This window comes from Bos grunniens, chromosome 27, assembly GCF_055505025.1.
Source record: "Bos grunniens cultivar Pamir isolate PY7600 chromosome 27, Bosgru_T2T1.0, whole genome shotgun sequence".
Lineage (NCBI taxonomy): Eukaryota > Metazoa > Chordata > Mammalia > Artiodactyla > Bovidae > Bos > Bos grunniens.
The window spans coordinates 16,931,460-16,943,461 of NC_141191.1; the positions used below are offsets into that span (position 1 = coordinate 16,931,460).

At 51.3% G+C, this 12,002-nt stretch overlaps 1 protein-coding gene across 12 annotated transcripts in view; it reads right to left on the reverse strand.

The window, feature by feature from the left end:
• ACSL1 (acyl-CoA synthetase long chain family member 1) overlaps positions 1–10,668 on the reverse strand; it is a 64,866-nt gene extending 54,198 nt beyond the window's left edge. For 3 of the 12 annotated variants that reach the window (XM_086379998.1, XM_086380011.1, XM_086379997.1), the window contains exons 1-2: positions 9,874–10,047; positions 4,592–4,724 (exon numbers count right to left, since the gene is read on the reverse strand). In XM_086379998.1, the coding sequence (XP_086236124.1) occupies positions 4,592–4,649 (58 nt within the window). In that variant the 5' untranslated portion in view covers positions 4,650–4,724; positions 9,874–10,047. Of the gene's footprint in view, positions 1–4,591; positions 4,725–9,873 lie in introns of those variants that run through there. The other 9 variants (XM_086380006.1, XM_086380012.1, XM_086379999.1 and 6 more) reach the window with 5 other exon arrangements.
• Positions 10,669–12,002: the final 1,334 nt, after the last annotated feature.

The following is a 12,002-nucleotide window of genomic DNA, read 5'->3' on the forward strand; positions in this document are numbered from 1 at the left end:
CACCAATTTCTGAAAGTGTGTTTCCCCTGACAGAAAAGCAAATCTTCCAAACCAGAGACGCCACCCAGGGACTGGCATGAGGAGCCCTCAGAAACGCCCAGAGTGGCCATCTGGGACACAAGGAATGTTTACAGCAGGACCTGCCTGCTCAGCATTCCCCAGAGAGAAAACACCACCAGGAACACGGCTCTCCTCCTTCCTCTTTCCAACACCCAAAGACCTGTCAGGTACACACTTGGGAAAGTGCTAATTACAGTCAGGCCCTGCCCAGTGAAGATATCCAGGTCACCTCAGAGCCTCCGGGTAGGAGCCAGGACAGAATGGATCTAAGAGGAAACATTTCCATTCAAAACAAAATTCCTATGAGAAGCAACATGTTTTCCCTTTAAACAGCGATTCACGACCATGAGGCAGTATCTGGATACGTGTCAGGTAGGGGCACAGGGGCGTTTCCTGATACGAGTCAGACAAGGGACAGCCCTGGACAGTGCAGGCCTGTGGCCCGTCGGCTCTGCTTCAGCGGCCAGAGACCGGGAGGCTGTCTGTTAGGCTGACCCAAGGTTTCTGCAAGAACCATGGCAGAAGAGGCTCCTGCGGGCCAAGCTCCCTGCTCACGAGCAGGTCTGACAGGCGTGTGGTTTCAGCTGATCTGCGCACAGGGAGGGCCCTCATTACGTCTGCGGGTCCGCATGTCATAGACCATGACGCCGTGGTCTGGGTTGGTCAGGCAATACAAGAAGAGCCTGTTATGATCACAGCTGCAGAAGAAGGAAAATTCCTCCGGCCACTGAAACGACCCAGAAGAAAAGCCTCTCCACTTCCCTGGCCAGCAAGAAACCACAAAGTAAACCCCGAGACAGGAGGCTCCCAAGAGATGGGGAGAACAATCGAAGAGGAAACAGGACCAAAGTCCTTTCACAACAGCCAGCGCTGGACCCAGCTGGCAGGGGCCCTCCTCTGAAGGCCTCAGGACTGCAAGGAGGAGGTCCATTTGTTCAAGGAGCTGCACACAGAGAAGGGACCAAAGTCCTGGGGTCCCCTCAGATGCTCTGTCCAAAGCTAGTATGTAGCTTCCCGTAGCGGCTACGGGAGGAGGCAGAAGAGAATCAGGAAAGAACGCGAGACCCACGTGCACAGAGCTCTCTGTCCAGGGACTGGCCGTGCCCCATGAGCTGCAAACCCCTGAGCCGACGCCCCCTGCAGCCAGGGTGGGCTGGGGCGGCGGGGGGTGGGGCGGCAGGGAGAAAGGGGGAACAAGGGAAGATTCATCCCTTCTGTCACCAACATACCACACCGCATCTCTGAGACGATGCTAGAAGAGGCCCAAGCTGGCCACACAATCCTGGCATTCAGTACCAAATAACAGGATCCCACCCACCCAGAAACTCTGGGTGACAGCGGGATGTATAAAAAGAAAACATCTAAAGGAAACAACCTGTTGTTAAAAACCATCAATTCTACAGGTGTCTGCTTTATGGTTTTATTATTCTTTGTACTTTTCTGTGTTTTTTTTTTTTTTTTTTTAAATTTCTCAAGATAAAGAAGCTATAACTAGGTCAGGTCAGTTCTTTTCCTCCTGTATTTATGCCTTTCTCACCTGCTTCAGAAAGGGTCCCAGGTGGTAAACTGCCCTTCCCACAGAATGACAGATGGGGTGAAAGCCCCTCCCAGAAAAGACATGTCTAAGCTCTCACCACCTGTCCTAACCTTTAAGAGTGAACGCATCTGCAGGAGTGAACCAAACTATCCAGGGCCCTGGCAGCCAGACGGGTAAGAAAGCACTGTGTATGGGCTGGAGTGCAAAGGGAGGTCAGTCCAGTGAGCCAGGAGCCAGACAGGAACAGGCAAAGGCAGGCAGGGGTGAGCGAACACCAAGGCCCTGCCTGTGCTGGGAGTCACCGGGGTGGCAGGTGGGTTAAAGACGTTGGGGACATACACCAGAGGCCCGGACACTCCTCTCTCCCAGGAGAGCACCCCGGGCAGGCCGCAGGCTGGGCATCGGCTAGCTGCAAGAGCCGATGGAAGAGGAAGCAGCCCAGTCCTTGCTGCCCTCAGAGGTCACGGGGATCAAATAGCAGTGACCTGGAGAAGAAGGCTAAGGGGACACATGGTTGGGTAGAGTTACTCACACCTCTCAAAATAGAGCAGGGCTTCAGAGGGATGGATAAACCCAAAAAACAGTTAACAGAGCAGGGGTGAGTGGAAAACTGAATAAAAGTCAGACTTTGACCCAGAGACAGAGCGAGGCCAGCTGCTCTCAAGCTTGGAAGAAATCCACTTTTGAGTGTTTAGAGATTTCAGCCCTGGGGATGCCCTCCGTGGTGCTGGAGTGGGAGAGACAAGAGAAAAGGTTAAGCAGGATCTGGCTCATTGTGGGTGGAGAGGTGAGCGAGCCCTTGGCAGCTAGGGTTACATCCAGAGTTCAGGTAACTATAAGAAAAGGTGATTAGCCCTGGGGAAGCTGAAGACAAAACAAATCCAACCAGTTGCAGAGAGTTACAGAATAATGCCCCAGTGTTTAAAAGAAGGAAGGGTGGGGTGGGGGGAGGGGAAGAGAGATCGTCCAATCTGGCCTCCTTGGAACAAGCAAATGCTAGTTTGGGGTCTCTATTTCCCCCTTATGCTTTCTTTACATTTTTATTATGAAAACTTCCAAATCTATTCAAAAGTATATAGGGTAGTACAAGAAGCCACCATGTACGCATAATAATCCCAGCTTCCGTTTTAATAACGATCGACACCTTGTCAGTGTTGTTTCATTCTATATCTGTTTCTAAAAAACAAAAGCAAATCCCAAACATCCTATCATTCAGGTGACACTTCTGAGGCCCATTTTAGCTCTATGATTCTACAGCTTCAGGGACTTGGTTCTAAGAAGACTAAGACTGGCACATACATGGCCACCTGCCACTGACCAAAGGTTTAAACAAAGAAAGCCAACACAAACATTGATTTGAAGTGGCCAATCCAGCATGATATTTAATTGACACGTAAAAAAAAAAAGGACATATATACACACATTTAGGGAGCTAGAGGAGAAGGAAATGGCAACCCACTCCAGTGTTCTTGCCTAGAGAATCCTGTGGCCAGAGGAGCCTGGTGGGCTGCTGTCCATAGGGTCGCACAGAGTTGGACATGACTGAAGCGACTTAGCATGCATGCATGTATTGGAAAAGGAAATGGCAACCCACTCCAGTATTCTTGCCTGGAGAATCCCAGGGACAGAGGAGCCTGGTGGGCTGCCGTCTATGGGGTCGCACAGAGCCGGACACGACTGAAGTGACTTAGCAGCAGCAGCAGTGGGAAAGAACCTGCCTGCCAATGCAGGAGACGTAAGAGATGTCTCCATCCCTGGGTCAGGAAGATCCCCTGGAGGAGGGCCTGGAAACCCATTTTAAAAATGGCACTTGGAAGGATCTCGCCACACTGCTGGCAGAGAAGGAGTTACTATTCTGGCTCTTGAAATTTTCGATAATGCATCAAAAATAATACATAAATGTACCCCTAACATGTAGATGCACTTATTTATAAACTATATATAAATATTTTCTGGATGTTATGAAACAAAATTATGAATTTGAAAAGAAAGCTAAAAAATAAACATCTACATAAGCTGTAACACATCCACCTGCACCCTAATAGATGGTCTACCCCACAACAGAGGGTGGGCAGTGCCCCCAGTCTTGGAGACTAGTGTTCCTCCTCTGTGTCACCTGCCTGCCGAGAGTCTCGGTCAGTTCCCGATTGTGGGCGGCAATAAATGCAACTGCTCACTGCAGCACCTGCAGAAGGAAGCCTGCCACACCCAGGACGTGGGCTAACGGTGCCCGCCCAGGCTGCCCATGGACTTGCCATCCAGGAAGGAGACAAAAATACCCTGCAAGGCCCCGTGATGGAAAGAAGAATGTTGGGGAGGGCAGGACAGTGAGGGTCATGGGCACCCAGCTCAGTGCGGAGGCCAAGTGTCCCAGGCAAGGCCCCCGGCAGGCCGAGGGGCTGGCTCATCAGAGGTGGTCTGTCCCAGACCCCACAGCTGGAGTCCCTACATGCCCTCCCAAGATGCCATGGAGTCGGAGGCATTCGTCGCTGACTCATGTCAGGAGGGAAAACTCAGCCTAGCACCACCTCTGGCATCTAGGCTGCTCAAGCTGCCTGGCGTACCCTGTGACCTCGGGTCCCTCCCCCGTGAGGTGGTTGGCTGGACTGCCTGACAGCAAGGTCCCTGCTCGGTCTGGGGCACCTCCAAGGCTTGCTCGAGGCACAGCGTGGCTAACCGTCTTAGAGGAGGAACAAACATCTATCTGACAATTTCACCACCCACACAGAAACAAGGTAGGATTTTTGGTAGGAATACCAGGTAAATGAAGGCTACAGTACAGTTACGTAACATTGTCTAGAACTTGACATTGATCTTCTTCCTGTGAAGCCCATAGCCACCTGTTGCTCAAATATAACAAACTACCCCCGGAGAGACCTCAAATGCCCTCTGGCTTGCCAAGTTCAACCCCGGGAAAGCACAGGCTTTGGTCTGGGGATTTTCAACAGCTTGATGTCAGCTACAAGATCTGAGCCTTGCAGGGATTATACAAACCTTGAACGATGGAACGTACATTCTTTTCAGTGACAGCATCTATGGGATAACTGTCCATCTGAATGTCTCCTGGCCTCAGTTAGTCATCAGATGATATTAAGTACTTAGAAGCAGTCAGGTCCTGTGTTAAATGCTGCTGAAGACACAGAAATGACAGTGACCAGGTCTGCTAAATGCAGAGCTGAGTATGTGGCTGGGGGCCTATCTGGGGGAACTGAGCTGAGCACATATGAAGAGGCAAAGGAAGGGTGGGAGGGGTGGGGCAGCGGCTTGCCACTCAGAAACTGAAGAACCAATACACCTAGGCACCCAACAACTGGAACAGAAGTAGGCCAACCACCAGAACAGGGTTCAGGAGAGCCTCCCCCGGCCTGGCATAACCCTTCGGTTTCTGAATGTGGTGGGGGGTGGGGGTGGGTGGTACTCGGGGTAGCAGCTCTTTTCTAACCAGAATGCGAGTGTCTCAACATTTTAACCACCAGCTCTTGTCGGCTGAGGGTTCCAGTGAGTGATGTGGAGTCTGAGGACGGTGAGGGTCATTCCAGGAAAAGGGCCTCTGAAAAGCAGGGCCATGAGCAAGGAGGCGGGGACCAGGATATCACTGCAGCTAGTGGGTGGGGGGGACGTGCCAGGGAGGCTCACCCGGGACACAGGAAGGTGGGTCAGGTGGCAGACAGAGCTCACGTACAGAGTAGTCATGGGTGCAGAGGCCTTGGTTCAACCCTGTGCCACCAGAGTCTCTTTCCAAAAGTCCTAGCATGTGGCCATTTGGCAGACTCACGGGAGACAGCAGGTTTGAACTGGACTCCAGAAGCCCCCAAGAGCCAAGCTACCCGAAGACTTGGGGCCTTCCAGAGGGACCCTGGAAGGGATTTGATCAGAACTCTGTGTTAGGAAGTGTCACCATCATTTTTTTTTTTTTAACTAAGCACCCTTGTTTTCTAAACTAGAGGTGACAGACTGTGGATGAGGGTGGCAACCTGGACAAGAAAAGGAGGAAATGCACGTGTGCTGGGCAGCATGGTACAGAATAACAGAAAATGCCGACTGGCTGGGTCTCAGGGTGCAAGTCAAGGATGACACCAAGGTCCAGCCATTCCCCCAATAGGCACAGGGCCCAGAAACAAACTCCACCGTGCGTCACGGCCCGAGGGGAACACAGCTTACGTAGCCTTGGTAAGTCTCTCCGCCCCTGGGCTCTAGGTACCACCATGTCAGGTGATGAGTGAGTCAGGCTCCCTCAGGGACCGGGGGAGCCAGGGGGTGCCGGAGTGCCTCCAGTTTATGTGACCTGGGACTCCCACCCTGCCCTCCTTCAACCATGGCAGCCCTGCTTTTATTTATTTCATATACGGGGGTTCTGCCTAAAATTGTCTTGGGGGAAAGGAGGCCACAACTGATAGACAATATCTCTGTGCCTCCAACCCTGCAAGACATTTAAAGGTTTCCAGCACAATCTAGAACAGGAGCAACTTCTAGGGCAGGCGAAGCCTTTTGCTCTCTAATTCTCTAAAAACGTCACAGCTGTGTAGCAGGTGATCTTATCACTGGCCGAACAGAATGGAATCAAAATCTGTCTCCGTTTCAGCCCGCTGATGGTGAAGACAACGTGTGAACAGAACAGGGGACAGCCAAGGAGCAAGGCCAGGGAAGAACCAGCTCTGTCCTCAGTCTTGCCACCAGCTGGATAACCTGGAACTTTCCAGGGCGCCCCCTTAGACTAAGATCCCTTCAAGTTCGAGAAGAAGAGTTGAGCCAGTAGGCGCTCTGGCCCTGAAACCGGACTGCTGAGGTTCAAAGCCTGGTCTGGGAGACTTAATCTGTGTATGTTCCTTTTCACCTTTCATCCGATATGGATATATGTAGGGCTACTTTACAGGGTAGCTGGGACGATGAACTGGGTTAACAGCTCTGAAGCGCTGAGAGCAGTGCTGGCGCTGTTGGCTGTACGACCCCTCATCCTGCCCGCTCAGCTAACACTCCCCTGCTTCGTAGTTGACAGCTGAGCCTGGCGGGAAAGGAGCTCCTGAAGCAACTTTCTATTTACCCTGGTTAACAAAAGAACAAATAGTACTCAGGGCATTTTGGCCTTATGTATATGGACATTTTCCCCACAACAAACCCATGGGGAAAGTGCCAATTTCTATAGCGGCCAAGTAAGTGTAAGTGTGCCAATGGACAGATAATACATTTATCAGAAGTCCCTCCCAAATGAGGAAATGGTCTAAAAGGCAGCCCACACTTCCCTCTGTGGTGCCCTAACTTCTTTCCACTTATCTTTCCAAAGCATGAATCCTTATTTCAACAGTTTTTGACTAAAACACATGAACCCATGGTTCATTAAAACCGTCCAGTAATAAAAAATAATTTCCAAATCATGGTCAATTTCAACAGTTTTAAAGTAGTGAAAGTGAAAGTCTTAGTTGCTCAGTCATGACCAACTCTTTGCAACCCCATGGACTGTGGCTCCTCTGTCCATGGGATTTCCCAGGCCAGAATACTGGAGTGGGTAGCCTTTCCCTTCTCCAGGGGATCTTCCCAACCCAGGGATCAAACCCGGGTCTCTTGCATTAGCAGGCAGATTCTTCACCATCTGAGCCACCAGGGAAACCCCTTTAAAGCAGAATATTCCCTAACTTTAAAAAAAAATACATACTGAAATATATAAGATACTTAGTAAACTGTTCTAAATGTCCAATAATAAGGGAAAGGTAAATAATTTATGACATATCACATCAACTATATAAGATAGCCATCTTCAAAACTCATTTTTTTCAAGAGTATGTAACAACATGGAGAAAGTGTCCACAATATAACAAAGGAGCAAAAATATTATCTTCAATGCAAAATCAAAAGCAGCCTGCGGGATCTAGTTCCTCAACCAGGGACTCAACCACAGCAGTGAAAGCCCAGAATCCTAAACCACTAAGCCACCAGGGAACTCCTAGATTTATTTTTTATGGTTCTCAATTTTCCATAACAAGTATAGATTTCTATTATAATATTAAATGGATATGTTATATAAATTATACACCACATAATTATATACTATATGTATGCTGCTAAGTCACTTCAGTTGTGTCTGACTCTGTGCAACCCCATAGACGGCAGCCCACCAGGCTCCCCCGTCCCTGGGATTCTCCAGGCAAGAACACTGGAGTGGGTTGCCATTGCCTTCTCCAATGCATGAAAATGAAAAGTGAAAGTGAAATTGCTCAGTCATGTCCGACCCTCAGCGACCCCATGGACTGCAGCCTTCCAGGCTCCTCCATCCATGGGATTCTCCAGGCAAGAGTACTGGAGTGGGGTGCCATTGCCTTCTCCGACTGTATGTATATAAATTTATTATTTACTGTTGTATATAAATACACAATTTTACTCATATAGCTTTTCTGAGGCAAATGGTTTTTGAGTTAGATATTAGACAGCTTTCAAATTTTCATTTACAACTCGACAACTACATGGAGCCACCAGTCCTGAAATCTTAGATACTGGGGACAGAATTGGCCTCCAACTGAATGTATTCTTTGGCAGAAGAAAGCACAGGGGAGGAGTCTTCACCTCCAGCTAAGTTTTTGGCCAAAGAATGTGCCATCCCTCCAAGTTGGCCAAATTTCTGGGAATAAAAGTGACCGCTAATAACTGTGTCCTCTCCAACACAGTGAAAGTGAAAAGTCAAAGTCACTCAGTCTGTGACGCCACTCAGAATACTGGCGTGGGTAGCTTTTCCCTTCTCCAGGGGAGCTTCCCAACCCAGGAATCAAACTGGGTCTCCTATGCATTGCAGGCAGATTCTTTACCAACTGAGCTATCAGGGGAGCCCACAGTGAAGAACTTCTAAATGTTAGCATGTGAAAAAGCAGACAGATGAAGATGACACAGATTACGTGACCAGTTTCTTCTGTCACTGTGGTACAAATTATGTATCACCTCAAGCTTCACAAACTAGGAATTCTTAAGAGTTCTCATTCAGCATTTTAGGTGATGAACGGGAGAGGAAATGACATGGAGCCGGGCACACAAGCACTGGTGAGCCTGCCTCCACGTTCCAGTTCATCAAGTCCAGCTATGTATTTGTTTAAAAGTTCCCCAAAGCTCCTGTTAGGACCAGAACATTGAAACTCAAACTCAACCACTGGCAGCTTCAGATTAGCTCTGTTCACTGAGACCTGATCTCCAGGAATGAGTGTTAAATCGAAGTGACTCTAATGTGTTTGTCTGAACACCAAGTTGGACAGTTGCTGCTGCTGCTAAGTCACTTCAGTCGTGTCCGACTCTGTGCGACCCCATAGACGGCAGCCCACCAGGCTCTCCCGTCCCTGGGATTCTCCAGGCAAGAACACTGGAGTGGGTTGCCATTTCCTTCTCCAATGCAGGAAAGTGAAAAGTAAAGAGAAGTCGCTCAGTCATGTCTGACTTTTAGCGACCCCATGGACTGCAGCCCACCAGGCTCCTCCGTCCGTGGGATTTTCCAGGCAAGAGTACTGGAGTGGGATGCCATTGCCTTCTCCAATAACTGTGAGAAAAGGGTGATTTTAAAAGTCTTTTCCATTTACAGCAAATGCAGAAAACAGGTCTATAACACATGGTCTATGATGTGTCTATCTGAAGTGAGGGAGGGAGATATGAAGTGGGTTATTCTTCAGGGTTTGCTTTTTTCAGTCACAGAATTTTAGTTTCTGAAAGACTTTAGTCTAATGCACCCTTTCCCACATGAGGAGTCAAGTTTCAGCCTGAAAAGAGATTCTCCCAGTTGAATCAGAACAAGAATGAACATTTCCCAGGACTAGGCTCCACCCTGATAGGAAGGGAAGGTTACTTTAAAGGTCCCACCTTCTCAAGCCCATCCAACCAGACAATAAACTCAAATCTTAAGTTTTAAGCCAATTCAACCTGCTACTTCAGTCTGAAAAAGCTGAATCAAGCCGGAGGTACCGACTAGCTTTTAGTTTGTAAGTGTTAAGCAAATAATTGTTTAGGAGATAATAATCACAGGTGAAATTTGTCAGAAACTATGAAATTAACCAGTTTCTCTCATGCTAAGCAAAGGTAAAAAATAAACGGATATTAACAGTTGGGGCACTTTACATACACCTGCACCAACAAGAAGCTTAAATGTTTGAACTTTCAAAGGCAAGGGCACTATTATAACGGTATTAATTAAGCTTCATAACCTTGAAAGTGGGTAGGGTGGGGAAGGGGTTTGCAAATTCTAGCCTACACATCTTAAGAGGAGCATCTGTCTCTGTGTTCTCGTCCACGTGTTCATTCAAGTCACCTACCACCACGCTCCGTCTAGGCTGCAAGGAGATAGATATCATGATTTTTACTTCCTAATTTCAAAACATGCCAGGCTCTTTAAAACGACTCCATCACGGCCATGTACAGCAGCTGTGGCACTCCTCTGCAGGCACCGCGAGAATTTCCACATGTGGTCACCGGCTTCGGATGCTACCTTTGACCCTCCAGCGGGCGCGGCATGCAGGGACCACCCTTCACGCGGAGGCGCTGATGCTTCCACGCGCGATCGGAGCATGCCCCCAACCCGCCTCGGAGGGGAAAGAGGGAGGCCGCGACCCAGAGAGCATCGACATGGCCCCGCGGCGATCATCGTCCCGAATCTGCAGCTCCGGGTCTGGCTTCCCGCTGGGCGGTCCCCGCCGCTACACAAACAAGGACCCGGATCCGCGGCGCGCGTCACCCGCACCCCGCCGTACACCAGCCCAGCGCCCGCGCCGCCCGGGGGAGAGGCGGGCGGGCATCGCCGGCTCTCTTGCACAGGAAGCGGCGGCGGATCGGGCGGCTTGGAGGCCTCCGCGGCGGAGGGAACTCGGGGAGCCGCCGGGCAGAGGCCGGAAAAGCGGAAAGTCGCTGCGATCCGAGGGCGGGTTCTCGCGTCTCCGCTGCGGCCGCCACCTCCCGGGCTCCGGCCGGCAGGGCAGCCTTAGACCCGAGCCCCAGCCTAGACCCGGGCGGCGCCGTAGCGGGTACGGATGTGGCTCCCCCCGCTAGAAGGAGCACTCACCTCCTCCGCAGGCCCGGCCGTCCGCCGCCGGCTGTCACTACAGCCCACTGCCGGCCCCTGCCGGTCCCCGATGCTATTTAAGGGCGCCGCCGCTGCTTCCGAGAGCTGGCTGCGCTCCAGCCGCTCGCTGCAGCCTAGGAGCCGGGCTGAGGCCAGTGCGCGGGCCCCGCCCGCCCCGCCTCGGGCCCCGCCCCCGGCCCCGCCCCGGCCCCGCTCGGACCCCCGCCCCCGTCTCAGCCCCGCCCTCACGGCGGCCCTGCAGCCGCGCGCCTGCCCTGCTGTCCCGTCGAGCGCGTGCCCGGCGGCTGGGGGAAGCTTGGGGCACTGCGGGGGACGAACGCATCTCCAGGCGTCCGGACTGCCCTGGATTTCACAAGGAGTCCAAGGAAGGGCAAAGAGTAAATTGTGGTGGCTCAGCCCAGAAGTCTGAGTGCCGGAGGGCGGGCCGGGAGACGCCCTTTCGTGTCTTCCACCTTCATCCACAGGCCCTCTGACTCCTTGGGGGCGGGGGAATCTGCCGGGAGGCTCCCTGGGGTCCTGAGGGCTTTCCTTTCCTATTGGCTTTGGCAGAGAACTTGCCTGATCCTCTTAACCTGGTTTCACCTCCCCATCCCCCACCCCTCCCATGCGGTTTCACCACAGTGCCTGGCCGGGAAAGGCCCTGCTCTGGACTAATGCAGAGCGCTGGACATAAGACCAACAGGACAGATGAGCCCCAGGATAGTTGGAGCAGAGCGCAGGCTCGACACCACTCAAGAACAGCGTCCACCTGCCAAGTTCTGAGGGCCCGTTCTCGGCTCAGCCCTGGCCATGCGGTTTTCAGGGCTTCTGTCTGTGTGCATGCGATGTCCATTGGGGCCTTCCAGAGCCCAGCGCAGTTTTTTTCAGGCTCCTGGTCCGAATGGTATTTTTCCTCTTAGCTCCTGAGGCCTGCCAGTAGCCTTAACCTCTAATACCAGGGTTCTAGTTACAGTGGCACTTGGGCCCTGTGGTGGATGGAGGACTCTCATCTAGTACTGCTTTGAATTGGAGGCCTGAGAAGAATTAGAATAAATGCCTCTAATAGTGACAGATAACCTCTACTGAAACATTTCACACGCATTATTTTATTGAATCTTCATCATAACCTTATGAAGTGGGTGCAGTCTCTATTCCTTTTTCACAGATGAGGCCCAGAGAGGGTGAATGCTGCTGCTGCTGCTAAGTCGCTTCAGTCGTGTCCGACTCTGTGCGACCCCATAGACGGCAGCCCACCAGGCTCCCCCATCCCTGGGATTCTCCAGGCAAGAATACTGGAGTGGGTTGCCATTTCCTTCTCCAGTGCATGAAAGTGAAAAGTCAAAGTGCAGTCGCTCAGTCATGTCTGACTGTTCGCGACCCCATGGA